The sequence below is a fragment of the Sorex fumeus genome, unplaced genomic scaffold (genome assembly GCF_029834395.1).
Source record: "Sorex fumeus unplaced genomic scaffold, SorFum_2.1 ptg000098l, whole genome shotgun sequence".
NCBI classification, from domain to species: domain Eukaryota; kingdom Metazoa; phylum Chordata; class Mammalia; order Eulipotyphla; family Soricidae; genus Sorex; species Sorex fumeus.
The window spans coordinates 22488860-22513784 of NW_026606155.1; the positions used below are offsets into that span (position 1 = coordinate 22488860).

The window sequence follows — 24925 nt, forward strand, 5'->3', positions numbered from 1 at the left end:
ACTGCTAGCTGTTATACCTGAACACCACCTGGTGTGGCCTCAGAACAAAACAAGAAACAAAATTCAATATGTTCATAAAACACTGGGAATATTCTAAGGGACCACTGATGAAAATTACACATATAGAGACCTAGCAAGACACTGGATAGACTCTTGGAAGACACAAAGTCAGAAAGTGGTTGAGAAACCCTGCCAGCACAACCTGAATACCCCTTGGGCTCTTTACACTGACAGTGGCTTGACTTACAGGTCCCATGGGGAAAGAACTGCAGTTTAATCCAAAAAAATTATGCTATTCATGACCTATAATAATACTTGACTGTTGGGGCCAGAGAGATAACACAGTGGGTAGGGAATTTGCCTTGCTTGCACGCAGCTGACTTGGTTTAATCCCCTGCACCCCATGTGCTTACCTGGGCCAGAGTGATAGCATAGCAGGTAGGGAATTTGCCTTGCATGCTTCTGACCAGGGTTTGTTCCCCGGCTTCCCATATAATAGCCCCCAAACTGCCAGGAGTAATTCCTGAGTGCAGTGCCAGTAGTAGTAACACCTGAGGATCGCTGAGTGCCACCCAAAAAAGCCACAAAAAACAAAAACAATAAAAATCCGATGTGGTTACCCGGGTCCACCAGGAGTGATCCCTGAATGCAGAGTAAACCTGAGAACTGTGGGTGTGACCCTAAAAAGAAAATAAATGACGTAAATAATAATTAAGGCACGAGGGATAGTACAGTAGGGAAGGTGCTTGCCTTGCACACAGCACACCTCTGGGAGTGATGGCTGAATGAAGAGCAGGAGTGAGTCCTGAGCACAGTTGGGGGTGGTCACCTCAAAATAAAAAATAACAAAAAAAGTTTTTTTCTAATAATAGTTTACTGTTTTTAAAATCTTGAATTTATTTTTAATTATATTAATAGTTATACCAGTTTCCTTTTTGTTCACATTTACAAGGTATATCCTTTTCTTTGCTTTTCCTTTTATTCAGATTTTTTTTTAATTTTTTTGCTTTTTGGGTCACACCTGACGATGCACAGGGGTTACTCTTGGCTCTCTCCTGGCGGTGCTCAGGGGACCATATGGGATGCTGGGACTCGAACCCGGGTTGGCCCCGTGGAAGGCAAATGCCCTACCGGCTGTGCTACTGCTCCAACCCACATTTTTTTTTAAGATTCTTAAATATTTAAGTAGTTGGAATATGTCCAGTGTGACAGTTTAGTTATGTTTACAAATAAGTTTGATCCATTCATAATTTTAACGGTTTCTGATTTACTTGGTATTTTTAATTTTTATTTTACTTTTTTTTAATTATTTTTTTGCTTTTTGGGTCACACCCAGTGATGCACAGGGGTTACTCCTGGTTCTGCACTCAGGAATTATTCCTGGCACTGCTCAGGGAACCATATGGGATGCTGGAAATCGAACCTGTGTGGAAGGCAAACGCCCTACCTGCTGTGCTATTGCTCCAGCCCCTTGGTATTTTTTTCTTTTTGGATCACATCCACCAATGCTCAGGGGTTATTCCTGACTCTGCACTCAGGAATTACTCCTGGCGTTGCTTGGGGGACCATATGGGATGCTGGGAATCGAACCCGGGTTGGCCGCGTGCAAGGCAAACGCCCTACCTGCTGTGCTATTGCTCGAGCCCCCTCTTCTTGGTATTCTTTAAATCATTAATTGCTTACTTTCTCTGTGCTGCTTTTGTGTTGATTTGTTGCTTTCTTTTGGACTTTGGTTTTTAATTTTGTTGAAATCAAAAGAAGTTAAACATTACTAATTCCTCTGAGAGGGAGTTCAGTGCCTGTTTGATATAAGCTACTGTTTGGGAAAGTTTTGCTCATTTCAGGCATCCGTAATCTAACATCTGTTGTGGTAGCTGGACTCTGTTTCCCAGTAAATCTCCAAAGACAAAGGTAGTCAGTTTTGCTCATTTAAACATTCCTATCCTTTTCTTCTTTGTAAGCAGTGACCAGGGTCACACCCCTTCCCTCACATGCAAGGCAAGTGCTCTTGCCACTGAGCTACATTCCCAACAAATCCACAGATTTAGAGAGACTTCAGCTGCAAGACAGCAGAATGCATTATAAACTCTAAGTTCACTAGGTTTGGTGCAACAAGCTTGCAAAGAACTCCAGAGTTAGCGGGAATAGTTCTCATGAAAGACCACCCTTAATTCTGACCTTAAATCCAAGTTTAGGGCAGGGCTTCCCATAACTGCCCACGTAGTAGAAGTAGAAGAAAAGAAGAGATCAAAATCATCCAAGAATAGAAAACAGCAACAAAACTACCTTCTAGGCTTGGTGAGAACTGTGGTGGTTTCCAAATGGGATGGGAGGGGAGGGAGTGGGAGGATGGGAGGATGGGGTCTTTGGTACAGGGTAACAGATGGCACTGGAACTCTGATGATGGATGTGTTGAATCCTATACACACAGAGGGGTGTTACACTACTTGAAATACTTGAAATTCTATAATGTGAAATCTAGTTACAACACAGTAATTATAGGAAGAAGAACTGGGGACTCAGCCAGGGGATGATGTGCACAAAGTTCAGGGAAATTCCTAACATGGAGTTTGTGTTGTTCTTGTCCGTGGACTCAAGATCTCATAATCTCCTAGCACTGATGTGTGCCATACAACACATAATAGCAGGGAAATTCATCTGATCCTTGGTAGTCTCCTTTATTAGGTTTCCATTATATAAACAAGAGTGATGAATTGACACTGTTGTTGATCTCATTCTATTGGTGGACAGATATCCAAAGGCTCCCTTCTGTACACCCCTCTCCACATCCCCACTCAAATCACATTTTGTGTGGACAATCCTTACTCTAAGCTAAGGGCAGCCACCACTGTAAATAATGAATGTATCATCTCTCTTGGTCCCAAGGCTGTTTTTCCTGAAAGTAAATTAGAAGGTCTGACGGAGAGAAATAGAGGAGGTACATGTTTAAGGGAGAATATGGCGGAAGATCATGTTTAAGAGATAGTACAATGAGTTAGGTGCTTGCATGCCTGGGGCTGATCCATATTAAATTGCTGGCATCCCTTATGATCCCTCAGCACCTAGAGGAGTGATTCCTGAGTGCTGACAGAGCCAGGAGTAACCCCTGAGCACCGCTGAGTATGCCATCCCTTTAGCACCTTTTATGGCACAGTGAGCACCATCAAGTGTGATCTCTATAGAAAGCCAGTAGTTAGCTCTGAACATTGTTGGTTGTGACCCCAAAACAGGAAGGAAGGAAAGAAGGAAGGAAAGAAGGAAGGAAGGAAGGAAGGAAGGAAGGAAGGAAGGAAGGAAGGAGGAAGGAAGATATTTAATTTTGGGCAAATACTTTTTGCTTTTCTATTGCATATCTTTATTTTTATTGTATATCTTTAATGGAATGTTACAATAGATATGTATTACATTAATAAAAATCAATGAAAAAACATTAAAGTTACCTAAAACACATTATACCACTAAGACAAAGTTAATGTAAACCGGAGGACATAAGAATATTAAGCACTAGAATCTGACCTTCAATCTATTGTGTCCACAATAAACCAATAAATTACAACTTGGAGAAAGATGTCTTCCGGATACCTCCTAGATGTTTGAAGAAGAAGGCTAGGATGTGCTCCCATGCATCTACCTGGGCCTTAGAATGAGCCCTGGGCTCCCCACCCCATATCACAGGTTTGTTCACAACTCTGTGCAAGGAAGCTGGACACATAGGGAAGTAAGGGGGCTCAATGTAATGCCCAGTCCCAGGGTAAGAAAGAACCAAGGGCTTTTCCTTTCCATGGGCCTGTAGACGTTCACAGGCTCTTTGGGCATACATCTCACTCCTCCAGTTATGGTCATCCTCCCCAACAATGAAGAGAATAGGCCCCTCAGCATTCTCCATGGGAATCATGCAGGGATTCTCATATCCACCTACAATGTCATTCCGTATATCCACAATGTCCAACAGGCCTGAGAAAGTTACCTTGACTCTTTTCAGGTCATGGCCCAATGGGGGAATGCTAGTCTGCTTGTAGTGCATGGGTCTGCTTCCACTGAATCCAGATCCATTGATGGACACTGTGGCTGTGATATTTTCTAAAAATGAGGCCATGTAGAGACAAATATCAGCCCCTAAAGAAATGCCCAGAAGTCCAATGCCTGGACCCTTTACCTGAAAGAAAAAAAGGGAGAAGAGTCAAGAACATACATCATAGAACCATGATTTTTTTTTTCTTTTTTGGGTCACACCTAGCGGCGATGCACAGGGGTTACTCCTGGCTCTGCACTCAGAAGTTACTCCTGACGGTGCTCAGGGGACCATATGGGATGCTGGGAATCGAACCCGGGTTGGCCGCGTGCAAGGCAAACGCCCTACCTGCTGTGCTATCTCTCCAGCCCCAGAACTATGATTTTTAAACTAAAACTAGAGGTGCTAGTTTAATTTGTGAATTGACCAAAAGGTAATCAACCTCAGTTGAAGGAGTTCCTTCACTTAAGGAATGTCACGTCTTTGTCTTTTTGTGTGTATGGTTTTGGTTTGGTTTGGGGCCACACCCAAAGCTCAGGGCTTACTCCTGGCTCTGATGCAGTAATCAGTTCTGGGGAACAGTATGTGCTGCAAGGAATCAACCCTCAGTGACAGCTGGAAGGCAAGCACCGTACCTACTCTGGTCCCCAAACAACCCTTAATGAAAATTTGGAAATAGGTTACCAATATCCATTGTGACCAGAAAATATGACAGAATGCTAGTTATGCAAGGCTATCTTCATGTGGACAGAATCAAAGTTTCAACATGCCTAGGTATCTAATGTGTGGGGTCAAATTCTGTTTCAAGAAATGAGCAGAATATATATAATTACATATATAATATGTATATCCATATATACATCTTTCTCCAAGTTGTAATTTATTGGTTTATTGTGGACATAATAGATTCGACGTCAGATTCCAGTGTTTCATATTTTTATGTCCTCTGGTTTACATTAACTTCATCTCACCGGTATTAATAATGTATTTTAGGTAACTTTGAGTATCATTTTTTTCATTGATTTTAATTAGTGTAATACATATCTACTCTAACTTTCCATTAAAGATATTCACCAAAAAATATATATACAGAAAAGCAAAAAACATTTTCCCAATATCAAATTTCTTTCATTAATTCTTCTTTTTTTTCTTACTTTGTTTTCTTTCGTTTGGGGGCCACACCTAGCAGTGCCCAGGGCTTACTCCCTGGCTCTATATCAGAGATCACTCTTTTATTTTGTTTCTTTGGGTCACACCCGGCAATGCACAGGGCTGACTCCTGGCTCTGCACTCAGGTATTACCACTGGCGGTGCTCAGGGACCATATGGGATGCTGGGAATTGAACCTGGGTTGGCCACATGCAAGGCAAATGCCCTGCCCGCTGTGCTATAGCTCTAGCCCCCAGAGATCACTCTGATGGTGCTCACTGTGCCATAAAATGTGCTGGGTATGAAACCCTGGTTGACCATTTCTTGGAAGAGAATAATATACCTTATCTAAATATATTAGCACGGGACTAGAGAGGCAAAGTGTGTCTTGCACAGAGCCAACTGTGGTTTGATTCTCAGCACCCCTTATGGTCTCTCAACCACCACATATAGTACCCTGAGCACTACATATGATCCTCTACCCACAGAGCTAGAAAACCCTCACAAGATGTGGCTCAAGTACCACCACCATCAAAAATAAATATATCAACAAGGCTAGAATACAGCTAGAATACAGGTAGAGTACAATCTTGCCATGTATAGGGCCCTGAGTTAGATCCCCAAGCACCAGAAAAAAACTGACTCCTGACACCGCTTAGAGGACCATATGAAATGCTGGGAATTAAACCAGGGTTGGTGTGTGCAAGGCAAACGCCCTACCCGCTATGCTATCGCTCCAGCCCTCAAAATTCAAATTCTGACAACATGACTTGACATCAATGAATTAAAGATTAAGAAGAAAGTAGCACTGTCCTCCCGTTGTTCATCAATTTGCTCAAGCGGGCCCAGTAACGCCTCTATTGTGAGACTTGTTACTGTGTTTGGTATATTGAATAAGTCACAGGGAGCTTCCCAGGCTTTGCCGTGCGGGCGAGATACTCTCGGTAGCTTGCCAGGCTCTCCAAGACGGGCGGAGGAATAAAACCCAGGTCTGCCGGGTCGGCCTCGTGCAAGGCAAACACCCTACCCGCTGGGTTATCGCTCCAGCCCATAAGAAGAAAGTATGCAGAGCTAACTAGAAGCTCCACTTGGATAGCAAAAGGAATTAATTTCTCTCATTTATTCATCAACTACTCCATACAATTCACACATCCCAGGATCCAACATCCTTAGGCTTCATGCATGTCAGATACATGATCAGGGCTAGAGACAGTACAGGGGTTAAGGCACTTGCCTTGCAAATGGCCAACTCCAGATTGATCCCCAGCACCACGGCCCCCAAGCACCACCAGGAGTTATTCCTGAGCAGAGCCAGGTGTGGCCAAAATCTACCTCCTTCATAAAAAAACAATAACAAAAAACATGATTCATGCTCAATCTGTAAGTTGTTCATTTATCCATCAATCCTGAACGCTAGCCAGTGTGCCCCTATGAAGGGGCACATTATTTACTATTATTATTTTCTTTGAATAAACTGTCACATGGATTTCTATGAGGAATTCTACATCATTAGCCCAGCTAACAAAAACTGGAGATCAGCATCTTAAGCCAAGGAAATCTCCAAACACTCCAAGTCGCTCTCACAGTCAAGCAACCATCAGTGCACTTGGTCCTGTGAGGGCACAGCACTGCTCTCTCCCGAGGTATTTCTGGGGAGAATAATAAAGAACAATGAGAACCTGGGAGTGCTGAACCATGTAGCTCACAGCTTCTTCAAAGTAGTCCGAGTTTATGGTGTCAAAATTCTTTGGCAGATCTTCAAAGTCGTAATAAGCTAGAGCCAATGTGGCAAAGCCATGGGAAGCCAGAAGGCTGGCCCGGTATTCCAATAAGCCCCCTCCTACACCAAAGATGTCAATGATCCCAGGGAAAGGTCCAGGACCTAGAGAAAAAAATATTATAAAGAGTATTGCAATTATTATATGAAACCGTTTTCTTTTCTTTCTTTTTTTTTTCTTAAGGGATCTTTCTAAACAATTTAGCAGGGTCCTGTGGCTCAAAGCAAACAACTCCAGGAGCCACTGAGTACTGAGAGGGATACAGGTTCCTTGAAGAAGAGGATAATCTGCAGGGCCCCTTCTCATTAATTATCCTAGAGTCCTAGGGAGGGTAACTTAACCACACAGATCCAAGAGTTATTTAAGGCACAGATCACTTTTTGACTTGAAAATTGGCACAGAAATGACTCTTGTAACAACCCTTTATGCAATCTTGCACTTTGATTTCTTCCTTCTGCATTGATGTTTCAGATGACTGGAGAAAGAACCCAGACACGGTTTTAGGTGAAGATCCCTTGAGCACCCCAGGCTCACCTGGAGGCAGGAAGAGCGTGCCGCGCACTCGGCCCGCGCGCACCGGCTCCCGCCGCACCCCGGGCCCCAGAAAGTGGCGCTCGTGTTCCGTCTGGCCCAGCAGCCGCTCGGGCTCCGGATCGTGGCCGTCCCACACCTCCAGCTGCACGGCGAAAGGCGTCTGCACGTCCCGCTTCAGAAACCGCCAGAAAGGCTTGTCGGGCTCCAGGGCCCAGAAGAGCCCCATGGGCTCGAGCCCCGCGAAGCTGCCGCCCAGGGCGGGCGCGCGCGCCAGGTCCAGCCGGCCTTGGGCATCGGCGCAGTAGCGCGCGTGGGCCCGGAAGAGCGTGTCCTTCTCGTCGCGCAGGGACGCGCGCAGCGTGACCCGCTGCCCAGGGGCCAGGCCGCTGGCCAAGATGCGCACAGGCTCGTCCCAGAGGCTGCGTTCCTTGGGATCCACCGTCACCGTCACCTCCATCCTGGCCGCGTGATGTTTCTGCGCTGACCCCGCACCCGGAAGCCGCAAGGCGCAGACCGCAGTCCAACCCCAAGGCTGTGAAGAGCCGCGTCCGGAGTCCGGATTGGGTCGATGTTGCAGGCACCAGGCGCAGTGAGTGGCTGAGCCGCTTGAGTAGGCGGCTGCGGGTGGCACAGCCAGGACCACGCTGTGTTCTCTTCTATGTTCTGTTCTCTTCTATGGTAAGTGTACCGACCCTCCTGGGCGGCATGTGCCTGGGGCTTCCTGAAATCTGGGTGTGGCGCCGAGCCCGCCCAGGGATGCTACTCAGCCTCCAAGCACTGTTGCCTGGAGGGAAAGTGTGTGGCTAATCTGTTTTTAGTGGTGAAACTGGAGTGATGAACAAGCATCTAGTAAAGCAGAATTCCAGTCCAGGAAAATGTGGAGACGGGCGGGGGTGGGGAGTGAGGGGTGGGGGGAGAGTGAGGACCATGTGTGAATTACTGAAGGATGTCCTTACCAACACTCACACAAAGCCTTTCCTTAATTTTCACTGTTTGACTGTTTGTATCAGAGTAGCCTACAACCCAATTAAAAAAAAATATTGCTAGAACGTCAAGAAATCGCCTTTCCTTGCTTTCGCATTTCAACAAAACAGTTTTGACTTTCCTTGCTGCATTTCATGGGAACGAAGCCATCATTGTGTCCTTAGTGCCTATCTGCTTATGCTCAGTTGTGTGTATAGAGTGGGAGTCCTTGCAGGGTGCTTATGAGCACTGCAAAATAATTTTCCACTTTCTGATCCTCAAGGAACTAGTCAGTTTTACTGTCAGGGGATATTTGATATGTCTCAATTTATGATTATTAGGAATAAAACCTGAACTTTATTGGGGGGGGTCACACCTGGCGATGCACAGGGGTTACTCCTGGCTCTGCACTCAGGAATTACCCCTGGCAGTGCTCAGGAGACCACATGGGATGCTGGGAATTGAACCCGGGTTGGTTGCATGCAAGGCAAACACCCTACCCTCTGTGCTATTGCTCCAGCCCCATAAAACCTGAACTTTCAAGAGTCTTTTGAGGGCATTTCCATGGGCCAGACTGGGAGTTGAGTTGCTGTATCCTAAGAAATAGGTGTTTTTTGAGCCTTAGTAGATGCTATATTAACATTTTTAATGTGGACCTGGTAACAACATAGGCATAATGTTCCACAATGCCTAGCAGTGTGTATGTACAGATCTGTATGTACATGTTAGAGTAACTGCTTCTCTATCAATGTTCCATGATTTACATATAAATAGGAATATGTCTGGACTAGAGGTAGCTCAGTGGGATGAGTGAATGCAAAACATGCTTTACATGTGGAGGACTTGGTTTTAATCCAGCACCACATGAATCCAACCACCCTCAAACTTCTGGGGGTGATCCCTGAACATCACTTGGTGTGACCTCAAAACAAAACAAAAACCAAAATTCCATGTGTTCACAAAACACTGGGAATATTTGTCCAAATATTGCAGGGGAGGAACCTGAGTGTTTGGAGTAAGTGTCAGAGCCTTAACTACAAATGTGGAACTAAAGGTTGGTGGCAGCAGCATTGTAGTGAAATAGAATCTATACTATTGAACTGCAGGTTCAATCCTGATACAGTCTATAACTTCAATCGGGTTTATTATCTTTCTGTCTCTTAGGTTTGTCTTACATAATATGGTAAGTTTCCCCAAAGGACTTAGTCATGATATTGGATATGAAATCTCACAGTGCGAAGCATAATGTAATATGATTTCATCTTAGTGATAATAAGATCCACAGGTTATTAAGCTTAGAGAATAGACATTTATTTTCTTATTGTGCCAGAGGCTAAAAAATTAAAAATCATACCATTAGCAGGGTCATTTTTGTTTGTTGAGGTTCTTTCTTTGGCTTGTGGATCTTTTTCTTGTGTATTTGTACCATTTTCTCTAGTGCCAGCCTTGCTGAACTGTCTCCTCTTGCCTCATCTAAGAAATTCTTTCACCTTACTCCTACCCCTTCACCTCTTTTTTTTTTCTTTTTGGGTCACACCTGATGATGTACAGGGGTTACTCCTGGCTCTGCACTCAGGAATTACTCCTGGCAGAGCTCAGGGGACCATATGGGATGCTGGGAATCAAACCCGGGTCAGCCACAAGCAAGGCAAACACCCTACCTGCTGTACTATCACTCCAGCCCCTCTCCTTCACCTCTTAACTATCTTCATCTGTGAAATGCAGCACAGTCGAGTTCTGCCAGGAGCACCTCAGGTTCATTACGTGGTTGTTTTTGAATTACTATTTGATTGTTGCATGTTCAGAAACCTTTTCCTGTTCCAAATATTTTCATGACCCTTCTCCCCCCTACTAGGCTGGAGCGATAGCACAGCGGGTAGGGCGTTCGCCTTACAAGCGGCCAACATGGCCGACCCGAGTTCGATTCCTCCGCCCCTCTCGGAGAGCCCGGCAGCTACCGAGAGTATTCGATATGCCAGACACAGTAACAACAAAGTCTCCAATGGAGACGTTACTGGGCCCGCTCGAGCAAATCGACGATCAACGGGAGGGCCTTTACTTTACTTTACTCTCCCCCCTACAGTTAATTATTGACCCCATATGAAAATGCAACCTAGTGTATGACAAACATACAGAGTTCATCATTACACTGAATTAGAATCCACCCATATTAATGTAGGCAGGTAGACAGGGAAGGCCCCCTCCCAAGGCAATGACAAAAGCAGAAAATAGGAAAACAGGAACTAAGGCCTGGCAAGACCCTCACCAATCTACAACAATAGACCCAGGGAAGCTCCTGGCCAGGCAAGGAATTTCAAAGAAGACCATCACATTTCCCAACCCCCCTGGTAACCTCCTTAGCAACGGGCCCACCTGGGGCAGGTTGGGGAAACCCTATAAAGGCCACCTTGAACAAGGGAAGCACGTGCATATGCTGCCTGAGCCCTTGTGCTGCTTGCGCCCACATGGCCGAGCACATGTGGGCTGAGCACATGTGTCGCCCGCATCTCCCCTCTTGAAATGTGTACTTTTATGCTTTTCTGTCTAATGTTAGGATATGTGTAGGGGCTTTCTCTCTGCCCTTGGAGAAGCCCGTGTTCTCTCCTGAGTACGTTACTCTCTCACTCTCTTCCTTTCCAAAACCTCCAAATAAAATCTATTTATTTCACTGCTTGTCTACTGAAATTTCTTTCTGTGAGGCAAGACAAGAACTCAGTAACTCTGGATCCCGGGCGGCAGAGGTGGTTGGGGAGAAAGTGACCGTCTTTCTCCTCCCCGCTTCACATAAGTCACCCGTGGGCCCCACCAACATAAATATAACCTCATTTCAAAGTCCTATCTCCAAAGGTAAACACATTCTGAGGCTCTGAAGATGAGAACTTTATCATATGAATAGTTGGTAGCCATAATGCAGCCTATTAGAGAAGTATTTCTGTCTCATACCAAGTTAACTGAATTTTTTTTAAAAAAAACACTATTTATTTATTGCTTTTGGAGACACACCCAACAATGCTCAGGGGTCATTCCTGGTTCTACACTCAGGAATTACTCCTGGCAGTGCTTGAGGGCCCATATGGGATGCCGGGGATTGATCCCAGGTTGACTGCATGCAAGGCAAATGATCTCCCTGCTGTACTATCGATATGACCCCTAAGTTTGATTTAATGTTAAGCTTTCTGCTCAGTGAAATGGGATATCTTCCCATTTTATTTAGCTCTTCTTAGTCTTCTTCAACAATGTCTTATAGTTTTAGGGCCTACTTTTGAGGAAATCCAGCACACTCTTAAATCAGAAAAATAACTTTCTGTGTTTTTTGACTTAAATTTTTTTTATTGTAGTGGGGGCTGAGTGATAATACAACAGGTAAGCCACTTACCTTACCTTACCTTACCTTACCTTGCATGTGGCTGACCTGGATTCAGTCCCCAGCATCCTATATTGTCCCCCTGAAGTCAGTGGGTCCCCCCGGGTGGCTTATGTGAGGTAGAGAGGAGAGAGATGGTCACTTTTTCCAAATGCACCTCTGCCATCCCAGGACCAACTGGGAAGGTCAGGACTGATAAAGTGTGGAATGTCAGTCCTAAGCCTTTCCCACAGAAAGGAATTTCAGGAGTAGAAGAGCAGTGAAGTAAAAGAGCAGTGACGTAAAATAGATTTTATTTGGAGGCTTAAGAAAGAGAAGGAGGGAGAGAAAGTGAGAGAGAGTAACAGGCTCAAGGGAGAGTGTGGGTTTCTCCAGAGCTGACAAGAGAGCCCGCTATATACATTGCAGCATTAGATATGGAAACATGAGAGTATCTCAAGAGGGGAGATAAGAAAGATATAAGTGCTTGGCCACGTGGCACAAGCATCACATGGGCTTGTGAATTTATGCGCATATGCATGTACACCCCCTTCCTTTCTTCAAGCTGGCTTTTATAGGGTTTTAGCCAAGGTGCCTCTCAGAGGGCTTTCTAGCTAGGTAAGAGTCCCTGTTGCTAGGGTAGTTGCCAAAGGGGGTAGAATTGGGAGTGGTCAGTGGTCCTCTTTGAAATTGATTTCCTTGGCCTTTGTTCCTGTTGGGGCTTGGGGGGTTGAGGGGGGGGAGACTTGTGTCCTTCAGGTGTCATAAATCTCCTTCAGGTCCTTAATTGCAGTCTCTGTCTCTGCTGCAATTTGTGTCTCTGTGAGGTCCAGCCTCCTCAGGGTTTGTCACTGGTATCAGGAAGATCTTATCAGGCCTAAGCCTTAATTCTTGCAGCTTCAGGACTATTGTATTTATTCTCAGAAATTCCATTGCCATGGGTCCTCTCCTATTTACCTGCAGGTGTCACCCCAGAACCCCTCCTCCAGGAGTAATTCACCAAGCCAGGAATAATCCCTATGCATTTCCAGGTGTGTCTCCACTCTCCCCCTCCCCTCATATTATTGTAGTTTAGGTAACTGTCACTATCCTCGACCCAGTAACATTGTGAGACTTGTTATTGTGTTTGGCATATTGAATACTTCACGGGTAGCTTGCCAGGCTTTGCCGTGTGGGTGAGATACTCTCGGTAGCTTGCTGGGCTCTCCGAGATGGGTCAGTCGGGTTGGGTCGGCCGCATGCAAGGCAAAAGCCCTACCCGCTGTATTATCACTCCAACTTGGCAGGGGAGACACCATGATCATGTAGTTTAGGTAACATGATTTATAAGTCTAATGCTTATAATTTTGATATACAAAGTTCTTTAGGTAATCATGTTCTTTAGGTAATCTTGAGTACGTTTTTCTCTCTCTCTTTTTCTCTCTCCCCCCTCCCCCTCCACACCTTAAAAATCCTCCAAATAAAATCTATTTATTTCGCTGCTTTTCTACTCCTAAAATTCCTTTCTGCGAGGCGAGACAAGAACCCAGTAACCCTAGGTCCCAGGTGGCAGAGGTGGTTGGGGAGAAAGTGACCCGTCTTTCTCCTCCCCACTTCACATAAGTCACCCGTGGGGCCCACCGACATCACAACCAGTCTTTTGCCTGGGCCTGATACTCCTGATTTTCACTGGCAGTCCCCTTGAAACATCCAGAGGGTTTCCTGGGAGCTATTTTTGATTGAGAAATGTGGCTCTAAGGGACCTTGAAGACAGCCCTTATCAGTGTGCATTCAGGCTCACCTCATGCTGCCCCTGATTGAGGCTCTAGACAGGTAGATGGGGTGTCTTTAAGAAAGTCCCAGGGCACAACAATCATGTCCACACTGGCAAGTCATCATGTCCATCCACACCAAGCTATGAAAGGAGCACATGATTAAGACCCTGTGCAGGGCCAAGTTCAAGTTGCCTGACAGTCGGGAGATCTGTATCTCCAAGGAGTGGGACTTTATCCTATTTAATGTAAATGAATTTGAAGATGTGGCGCTCATCCCAGATGACTCTCACTCTTGGGTCCAATGACCCCTTAGTTGTGGCTCCTGAACAAATAGCAAGCCCTGCACTCCTGAAAGTCTCAAATCCTCTTTTGTTTTTCTTTATCATCGCTTTGCTTGGAGAACACAGGCTTCTCCAAGGGCATAGAGAGCTCCTACACACATCCCAGCATTATACACGAAAGCATGAAAGTACACATCACAAGAGGGGAGATGCGGGCGACACATGTGCTCGGGCACCACATGTGCTCGGCCACGTGGGCACAAGCACACATGGGCTCGGGCAGCATATGCGCGCCCTTCCTTTGTTCAAGGTGGCTTTTATAGGGTTTCTCCAGCCTGCCCCCACGTGAAGCTTCTTCCCAGGTCAAAGTCCGTTGCTAAGGAGGTTACCAGGGAGTTGGGAGCAGTGATGGTCTTCTTTGGGCTGAATCACTAAAGTTAATCGGATTAAAAGGGAGGTCCAAAAAGAGGAACTTCTTGGGGAGGAGGCCTATATCCTCAGGGTCTGCGATGATCTTATCAGGTCTTTGTTTTCTGTATCCACAAGGTGGGTCAGTCCTAGAATTCTTCTATGAAACTTTGTTTCATTGCAAAGGGCCTTTCCCTATCTACCTGCCTACATCAGTTGGACCATGGAAGGAAACCAGGTCAGTATAACACTAGTCAGAAAGAAGTTGAGAAATCCTGCCTGGGGCAACCTGGAAAAGCCTCGGGCTGTTTATACTACCAAGGTGGCTGACAGCTGAGGAGCTGCAGGCCCCATGGAGAAAGAGCTGCCGCTGAATTAAAAAAAATCACGCTATTCCTGAAGTGGATTGATCAAGGAGAGAGATAGTACAGCTGGTAAGGCACTTGTTTTGCTTGCGTTCAGCTGAATAGAGTTCTAGCCCTGACACCCCATGTCTCCACCTGAGTCCACCAGGAGTGATCCCTGAGTGTACCCCATAGGAGTCCATTAGGTGTAATCCTCAAGTGCAGAGCCAGGAACAAGCCCTGAGCACTGCTGGGTGTGACCCCAAACCCAAAGTAAATAAATAAAAGTAGTCTTTTAAATCAGGAGGGCTAGTACAGTCGCTAAGGCACTTGCCTTGCACACAGCCAACTTGCATTCAGTCTCTGGCACCCTATATGGTCCCCTGAACCCCTGAACGTTGCCAGGAGTAATCCCTGAGCACCAATGGGTGTGGGCCTCTTTGAAAACCAACTTTTTCGGTTTACTTTTGTTTAATCTTAAACTCATTTTGACTTATTTTGTAAGATCTATCCTTTTCACTGTTCTTCCTTTTTTCACATTCTTAGTTACATATTAGGAATGTCTCCAATCTGAAAATTCAGTTATATTTATAGACAAGTTTGGTCCATCAACGGTATTTACAGTTTCTGATATACTCAATATTTTTTAAAAAATCATTTAACTGCTTGCTTTCTCTTGTGCTGCTTTTATGCCAACTTCTTGCCTTTTTTTTGGACTTTGATTATTTAATTTTGTTAAAATCAAAAGAAGTTAAACGTTATTAATTCCTCTGAAAGGGAGTTCAGTGCCTGTCTGGTATAAGCTACTGTTTGGGAAAGTTTTGGTCATTACAGGCATCCCTAATGGTCCAACATCTGTTGTGGTAACTGGGTTCTGTTTGCCAGCAAATCTCTGAAGAATATAGTCAATTTTGCTCATTTGGATGGAGTAATAGCACAATGGGTAGGGCGTTTGTCTTGCACACGGCTGACCCAGGTTTGATTCCTCCATCACTCTTGGAGAGCCCAGCAAGCTACCAACAGTATCCTGCCCATGCGGCAGAACCTGGGAAGCTCCCCATGGCATATTTGATACGTATTTGATATGCCGAAAACAGTAGCAACAAGTCTTACAATGAAGACGTTGCTGGTGCCCGCTCGAGCAAATCGATGAACAATGGGAGAACAGTGCTACAGTGCTCATTTAAACATTTATTCCTTTCCTTTTTTTCTTTGTAAGCAGTGGCCAGGGTCAAACCCCTTCCCTCACATGCCAGGCAAGTGCCACTGAGCTACATTCCCAACAAATCCACAGATTTAAAGAGGTCGATCAGCTGCAAGACAGCAGAATAAATTATAAACTCTTAGTTCATTAGATTTGGTGCAAAGACCTTGCAGAAAACTCCAGAGTTAGTGGAAATAGTTCTCATGAAAGACCACCCTTAATTCTGACCTTAAATCTAAGTTTGGGGCAGGGCTTCCCAAAACTACCCACATAGTAGTTGTAGAAGAAGAGAAAATAAGAGATCAAAATCATCTAAGAATAGAAAAACAGCAACAAAACTACCTTCTAGGCGAGAAGGTAGTTCTACCTTCTTGGTGAGAACTGTGGTGGTTTCCCAATGGGATGGGAGGGGAGGGGGTTAGAGGATGGGCAGATGAGTCTTGTGGTACAGGGTAGCAGATGGCACTGGAACTCTGATGATGGATGTGCTGAATCCTATACACACAGAAGGGTGTTATACTACTTGAAATACTTGAAATTCTATAATGTGAAATCTAGTGACCACCCAGTAATTATAGGAAGAGGGACCGGGAACTGGGGACTTAGCCAGGGGATGATGTGCACGAAGTTCAGGGAAATTCTAACATGGAGTTTGTATTGTTCTCGTCCATGAACTCAAGATCTAATACTCTCCTCGCACTGATGTGTGAGGATCACACATAAGAGCAGGGAAATTCATCTGATCCTTGGTGGTCTCCTTTATTGGGTCTCCACTACATAAGCAAGAGTGATGGACTGTCTGCGTTGTTGATCTCATTCTGTAGATGGGCAAATATCAAGGCTCCCTCCTATACAGCCCTCTCCACATCCCCACTCAAATCACTCTGTTGGTCTTTCTGGTGTGGCCAGTTCTTACCCTTATGGTATGGGCAGCCCCCACCATAGGTCATGCACTATTCAGCATAGCTACAGACATGACATTAGGACACTATCACATTCCAGTTGGCAAGGGTAAAGGCCAGACCTCTCTCACAAGAGTTAATTCTTCAATAGACACTTGGGTTTTTCGCCACACCCTCCTCCCCGACTTTTTAATTTATTTTTTAGTATTTTTTAAAAATTTTTATTTTGAGGAAGCTCCATGCTGTTTTACAATTTCACATTTCCATCATCAATATAGAAGAGTTCAATTTCTCTATATCTTCACCAAAACTTGCTGTATTTTATATTTTTACATAAGAAGCAATTAACTTTGCATGCCAACATTCTGTCAGAGTGACCTAGAATTTAAAAGAAACCTAAGAGATATATTATCAACCATAAATGTAGACCTTATTTGATTCCTAATATAAATCAACAAACAAAAAAATTTTTTTGCTTTTTGAGTCAAATCCAGTGGTGCTCAGAAGTTCCTCCTGGCTCTGCTCTCAGGAAATACTCTTAGTGGTTCCCAGGGGACCATATGAATGCCAGGGATCGAACCCATGTTGGTCAAGTGTAGGGCAAACGCCCTAACCACTGTACTATTGCTCTAACCCTCCAAATTTTAAGCATTTATAAAATATTTGAAAATTTTAACATTGTCTGCATTTTTCATATAATTACATTATTGTTAGTTTCTTATGTCAGTGATTTTATTTCTTTAATGAATATCACTAAAGATGTATTTTTTTAAGTCACTGTCACTGTCCTCCCGTTATTCATCGATTTGCTCCAGCGGGCCCAGTAACGTCTCCATTGTGAGACTTGTTGTTACTGTGTTTGGCAAATCGAATACGTCACAGATAGCTTGCCAGGCTTTGCTGTGTGGGCAAGATACTCTCCATAGCTTGTGGGGCTCTCCGAGAGGGACAGAGGAATCGAAACTGGGTTGGCCGGGTCGGCCGTGTGCAAGGCAAACTCCCTACTCGCTGTGCTATCGCTCCAGCCCTATTTTTTTAAGTACTGATGAATAAAAATTTCCAATATAATTGAAACATTTTCAATTTTCTTTTCTATTTGCTTTTTTCAATGATAATCAATTTTTAACGAAACCTCTTTTATCCAAGTCATTCACATAGTAATCAAAATCAAAATATTCAAGAATAGTTAAATCCTCTTGGTTTCAGCACAGATATTTTGCCCTAGAAAATGCTTGATCAGTCTCTTCCTTAATACATTGCAAAATATTAAATATTTATCTGATTTTTTTTCTAGTAATGTTCCAGAGAAATAGCACAAGGTTCTTGCTGTGGATCTAATTTTTCAGATACTAGTATTAATGTTGTTGATTTTTTGCTTTTTGGGTCACACCCAGTGATACTTAGGGGTTACTCGTGACTCTGTACTCAGGAACTACTTCTGGCAGTGCTTGGAGAACCATATGGGATGCCAGGGATCGAACTGAGGTTGGCCATGTGCAAGGTAAACACCCTACCCTCAGTACCATCCCTCCTGCCCCAACTAGTATAAATGCTTTATATGAAATAATTGAGTTACACTGATAGGTATAAAGAAATGGAAAAAGTGTGAAACGTTATAAAATATGGAGAAATTATACTTTATCCCAGTAATTCTTTCCTACAGTCTTTCTTTGACTACTTTTTTTTTATTGAATCACTACGATGAGATACACAGTTACAAAGTTGTTTATGATTGGGTGTCAGTCATACAGTGTCCCTTCACCATATTTCCTACCACCAATGTGCCCATTTTCCCTCCCACCCCAACCCTCCCCCCTGCAGACTACATCTATGGCAGACACTTTTCTTCTCTCATTTAGACATGTTTTTCTTTCATTAGGTGCTGTTGCTGACCTTTGATTTTGAACACATGTTCTTGGGATGGAATGTTCTATTTTTATTTATTTATTTTTTTATTAGTGAAACACTGTGAGGTACAGCAAAAAAGTACAGTCGAAATGATATCTGCACTTCTATGTTCATTGCTGCACTGTTCACAATAGCCAAAATTTGAAAAAAAAAAAAAAAAACCCGAGTGGCCGAGAACAGATGACTGGTTAAAGAAACTTTGGTACATCTACACAATGGAATACCATACAGCAGAATGTTCTATTTAATAAGCCTGGCTGGAGCAATATCACAGCGGGTAAGGCGTTTGCCTTGCATGCGGACGACGACCCGGGCTTGATTCCTCCGCCCCTCTCGGATAGCCTGGCAAGCTACCGAGAGCATCTCGCCTGCATGGCAAAGCCTGGCAAGCTCTCTGTGATATATTCGATATGCCAAAAACAGTCACAACAAGTCTCACAGTTTGTTGTGAGATGTTACTGGTGCCTGCTTGAGCAAATCAATGAACAGCGGGAGGACAGTGCTATAGTTCTCTCTCTCTCTCTCTCTCTCTCTTTCTCTCTCTCTCTCTCTCTCTCTCTCTCTCTCTCTCTCTCTCTCTCTCTTCTTTTAGGCATTATGTTTGCAATACAGGTGCTGAAAAGGTATCATGTTTGTCCCTTTACCTACTTTAAGCATGCAGTTCTTGTTCTGAGTAATTATTTTCAACTATCATTGGCCCTGACTTTCTTTTACCTCTGTGCAGACTTTCATTCTGAAAACTGACATCAGCCTGTTCTCAGCCTCATTGCACACCAGGTCCATTCAGAGTGTGCAGTCACTGGGAAGCTGCTCCTTGGTAACTTCCTTTCTACCAGGGCTGTCTTTACTTGACCTGAATTCTTAAAGCTAAGTAAATGGGGTACTGAGTGGAGCCCATTGTTTCATAAATTTTCAATTCATAGTCAGGACTGCTAGTAGAAAGCTCCAGGCCTTATTTTTTCCTAGTCATCTCCTAACTCTTGTTCTTTTAGCAAAATTATAAGAGATCGCCCTAACTCTTTCTTTCAAAATCCTGATTTTGCTATTGGTTATGTCCATTTTGTTTTTTAACTTATTTTCTGAATTATTTTAGCATTCGTATTTGTAATTTCCTATAAATTATTATTTTATAGTTGCTCCTATAAAGTTTCAACTTTGGGATCTGAGGAGATAGTACAGAAACCTAGGCACTTGCTGGCAGGCAGTCAACCTCGGTTCTATCCCCGGCACTGCATATGGTTCCCCAAATACCGCCAGGCATGATCCCTAGCACAGAATCAGGAGTGAGTTCTGAGCACTGCTAGGTGTGGTCTAACCCCTCCCCACCAAAAACCAAACCAAAATAAAACCTAGTTGCAACATTTTGGGCTCTTGAGGTATACAGAGTTTAAGTACTTGCCTTGCATGTGGAGGACCCATCTTTGATACTGGTTCCTGAGCACCACCAGGAATGAGTCTATGCTAGGACTGGAAGGTAAACCCTTGCCTTGATTGTAGCCTATCCGGGTTCGATCCCGGCACTCCATATGGTTCCCCAAGCACCATCAGGATTGATCCCTAAGTGCAGAAAGAGAACTATATTCTGAGCACTGGGGGTGTGAGCAACCCTCCCCCCCCCCCCCCCAAATTATCAGCAGCCAGAGAGCCTTGAAGGGTTTAGTTGCAGCACCACATAGTCCTCCAAGGACTACCAGTAATGTCTTCCAAGCACTGAACTCATAGTAGCCACTGAGTACCACTGGATGTGGTCCCAGAATAAAATCAACAAACAAAAACGTTGTCATCAATCATTTTGGAAACATCTGGAGAAAACTACGAATTATCGCACAAAATATCCATACATGATAAGGCCAGTTATTTTAGAGACTGTCAAATCCTAAGCCAGAAGTAACCCCTGAGAACTGTCAGAAGGCCCCTCCCTATCCCCTAAAAAAGAATAAAGAGGAGAGTGGTGTTTTACAGTCAATGTTCAGTGGAGTTTCTTTGTTTGGTTTATTGTTTTTTCAGTATGTCTCAGATTCATTTACTAAGTTGTATGTTTTAAAGATGCATGTTTTAAAATCTTGTTTCAGAGGCTAGGGTTGAGGCTCAGTGGTAAAGCACTTTGACTTGCCTTGCATGTATGATGCCGTGGGTCATAAGCCCTAGCACCTCCTCACCACACACACACACACACACACACACACACACACACACACGAAATAAGCCTTATTTTAATATGAAGCTTCTGTTTTTGATATATCATGTTTCTCTCCTACATTCACTTATTTCGATTTTTGTTGTTGCAGTGTCAGAGGTCTAAGGCTGTGCTGGAGTTGTCCATGTACTAGTATGAGAGGTTAGTTCATTTTTTTTTGCTTTGTTTTTGTCTTTGAGCCACACTCAGCGATGCTCAGGGGTTACTCCTGGCTCTGTACTCTGGAATCACTCGTGGCAGGCATGGGGGACCATATGGGATGCCAGGGATCGAACCTGGGTTGGCTGTGTGCAAGGCAAATGCCCTCCCTGCTACACTATCGCTCTGGCCTCTTAGGTGGACTTTTGAATCTAATAAGAGTAAAAGAATGGAAAGCAGAGGGTCTGGAGAGACAGTACAGCTGGTAGGACACTTGCTTTGCACATGGTTGACCCAGGTTTGATTCATGGCACCCCATGTGGTCCCCCGAGCCTACCAGGAGTTATCTCTTGGTAACTCCTGAGGTTAGAGTCAGGAGTAAGCCCTGAGCACAGGTGTGGCTTAAAATTTGAAACAAAAACACCATGGGGAAAAAAAAAAGAGAAAAGCATAGAAAAATAGGGTCAAATTTCCAGTAAATTCAGGAGATCTTATTTTTATATTTGGGTGCATTCCCGAAAACATAAGTTTTTAAATTCTACTTGTATCACTTGTCATCCCATTGCTCATTGATTTGCTTGAGCGGGCACCAGTAACATCTCCATTCATCCCTGTCTTGTGCTAGTGTAGCTCAATGGCATCTGCTCGCTCCAGGAACATGAAGAGCCTCAAAGCATTTGTTCAGGGTTTTGATGAAGAAGTCTGACCCTCTCCTAGGTGAGCAGCCACGCGTTCTTTTGATGTCCCATGGAATCTAGTCGGTAACAGCTCTAGTCCAGCAGTCGTCTCTAAACTACATTACGTGACCCGCCCATCTGATTTTCAACGCCTTGGCAAATGAGAGTGTCCCTTATTCTCGATTGTCGATGGAGGTTGGAACTCCGGATTCCTTCTCTCACTTGAATGAAACATGATATTCCAAGCATAGCTTTTTTTTGTTTGTTTGTTTTTTCTTTTTTGGGTCACACCTGGCGATGCACAGAGGTTACTCTTGGCTCTGCACTCAGGAATTACTCCTGGCGGTGCTCAGGGGATCTTATGGGGTGTTGGAAATCGAACCTGGGTCGGCTGTGTGCAAGGCAAACACCCTACCTGCTGTGCTAACGCTCCAGCCCCAGCATAGCTCTTTTGATTGCTCGAAATTTATGAAATTTATGAAAACAGTAAATTCTGCTAGGTATAGCTATTTGAGATAAGACCTGATCTTTCTCTCTTCATAGCATTACTATCAAGAGTCCTAAGAAAAGGGGTTAAAGCTATAGTACAGCAGTGGCAGACCCGAGTTTGATCCCCAGCATTCCATACAGTCCCCCGAGCACCACCAGGAGTAATTCCTGAGTGCAGAGTCAGGAGTAACCCCTGTGCATTCATTGCTAGGTGTGACTCAAAAAGCAAAAAAGAAGAAAAAGAGTCCTAAGAGAAGAAGCCTCTCACTTCCTATTTCTCAGTTCACATGAGGCTTTCGATCTCCACAGAAACTTGTGTAAACTCAAAAAAGGGGCACAGCACAGCGGCGGTGGCTCTATCTCTCCCGCTGCCCGTGTTCCGTGTTTGGTAGTCACCCTTCTTCCCCCACCCCGGGGAGGTCGATGGTGATGGGCAGGCAAGGGAAGGAACGAAGGCCAGGCTGGTTGGTCTTAGTCGCAGTTTATTCCATTCCTCTCTCCATCCACACCAGTCTCTCTTCTCTGCCTCTGCCTCCCCTTGCCCATTCTACAGTTTCATTATATCTCTCTGGATGAGGGATTGGGGTAACAATTACACATAGATGCGGTCACAATCAATAGGGGTAGAATTCTTTCCCTTAGGGAAAGCATCTCTTAGCAGGACCACCCACCCTAGATCGAAATCCCATGGGTGTGTTTCTCCTCTCCTTGTTCGACAAGCATATAAGCATATATAATATAAATCGTTTTGTATGGATACAGTAAGAAATATCTTAAACTTATAGAATTGCCCTCCTAGGGCCATCTTGATCTCAGACTACAGTGCTCAGGCCAGATAGTCTTTCCCACCCCTAGCAGGATCCTAGTCTCGTCGTTACTTTTGGATCATGACAGCATTTGTCTATGAGCAAACTCTTATAGTTAAGAATCGTGGCACTTTGGCCTGGCCCATTTCGATGCCAGGGTAGCTCACAACTTGCCCTGGGTCCATTCAGTTCCTCGTCGGGCCCCTGCTTTTGGGGTGTTAGGAACTAAGGGCAACTGAGGCTTAAGTTGAGAAAGCAGATGCCCGGGAGTGAATAATATTCAAAGCCAATCAAATCCTAAATTACAAAGCATAATGTTAACGGTCTTCCTGTATCTATACAAAAAGGGCATTGCTTTAAAGTAAACTGTTCATAAGGCATAAGGAGAGGAGAAAAGCAATATTTCACTCATACATATAAATCATAGATTTCTGAGGAATCTAACCTTACAAGTTAACAGAGTCTGATTAGGGGGAAAGCTGATTAACTGGTTGGGGAGGAGAGCATAGGGAAGAATTTACAGATAAACACAATGGAATGGAAATGCCTCAGGAGCACTGTGATGGGTGTAACCAGATAAACCTAAGCTTCTTGTGGAGGAAGGACAAAGCAATGTCATCCTACAGAAACTCTTCTGATTTTTTTTTTTTAATGTCAGCACAGTTTTAAAGGGAGAAAAATATTCTGATTTGGGGACATTTTCTTCTCTTCTGTGAACCTAAACTTCCCCCCCACTCCCAAATTCCAGAGAAGGATCTTTTGCTCTGGATTAGTATTTATTATCCAAAAGAATTTCTAAGAGTGTGGCTGGACTGATAGTACAGCAGATAGGGCACTTGCCTTGAATATGGCCAACCGGATTTGATCCTCAGCATCCCATAGATCCCCAGAGCCAGCCAGGAGTGATCCATGAGAGCCGCCAGAATTAACTCCTGAGCATTACTGGGTGTGGCCCCCCCCCCAAAAAAAAAAACCAAAGAATTGCTGAGGGCACAGTATTTTAATTTCTTGCGCATGTGCACACGTGTGTGTGTGTGTGTGTGTGTGTGTGTGAGAGAGAGAGAGAGAGAGACAGAGAGAGAGACAGAGAGACAGAGAGAAAGACAAAGACAGAGAGAGGTTTGTTGAAAGATAATCATTCAAGGTCACATAGGTAGAAAATGACCACAACATTTATAGACACTTGCTGCAGAAGGGCTAAGGTATTTATCCACTTCCTAAGCTGCCCATGTGCTGTTGCATTTTTCCTGGTTAAAATACATGGAAAGGGGGTGAGGGGGACACCTGGCTTGCTGTCTGTGATGGAGCCTTTAGAACTGTGCTTCCTGACAACCATTTTTGGCTCAGGGCTCCATCCTAGGGCACACTGGTGACTCTGTTCATGAGCTTTCGCTGAGCCCCAGCTGCTGTCCCAGAGGGCAGCAGAGAGCCACTGAGGGGGAGGATGGGCAGGCTGCCTGGGAAAGGGAGGGTCCACTGTCCACTGACAGGGGGGGGGGAGGGGGCCCTTCTTGGTCCTGTGTCAAGAGACTCTGTGCCCCTGTGTCTTCTGGGTGGGAAGAGTCAGTCCTTCATGACCAAACCCCTGAGAGAGACACTGGCTGAACATCTGGGACATCTGTAGCTTTTTTTTTTTTTTAAACAAATAATAAAAATTTTAAACCAAAATCTATCTCCTGGCCCCAAGGTTCCCAGTTAGTCCTCCAAGACCACAGCCTCCAAATTGTGGACTTGGTGCTGCTGTTGTCCCATTTCTGTCACAAGTTTGCTGAGGTTGCTGGACAGGAGTGGAAGGGGTCAGGATGGTGGAACTGGAGACTTTTTGGAGGCCTGGGAGCACTCATGGGCATCAGTACCACATTTTGAACTGTCTGAGATTTCAACCTGTAGTTCTGAGCTTGCTTCTTCTGTTCTTCCAACTGGCGTTCCAAGTCTGTCGAAGTAGAGAGAAACTGCTCTTCTCCCTGTTCTACTTGTTCCTCCTGTTGCCCAAACCTTCTTGACTGTCCATTAGGGCGAATGTAGGTGCTACATTTTT

At 44.5% G+C, this 24925-nt stretch overlaps 1 protein-coding gene across 1 annotated transcript; it reads right to left on the reverse strand.

Moving 5' to 3' along the window:
* Positions 1–3337: 3337 nt before the first annotated feature.
* LOC130041561 (peroxisomal succinyl-coenzyme A thioesterase-like) lies at positions 3338–8108 on the reverse strand. Its single transcript, XM_056133813.1, has 3 exons — positions 7474–8108; positions 6841–7043; positions 3338–4156 (listed from the first exon to the last, which is right to left on the reverse strand). The coding sequence occupies exons 1-3, from the start codon at positions 7928–7930 to the stop codon at positions 3551–3553; spliced, it is 1266 nt and encodes a 421-aa protein (XP_055989788.1). The 5' UTR covers positions 7931–8108; the 3' UTR covers positions 3338–3550.
* Positions 8109–24925: the final 16817 nt, after the last annotated feature.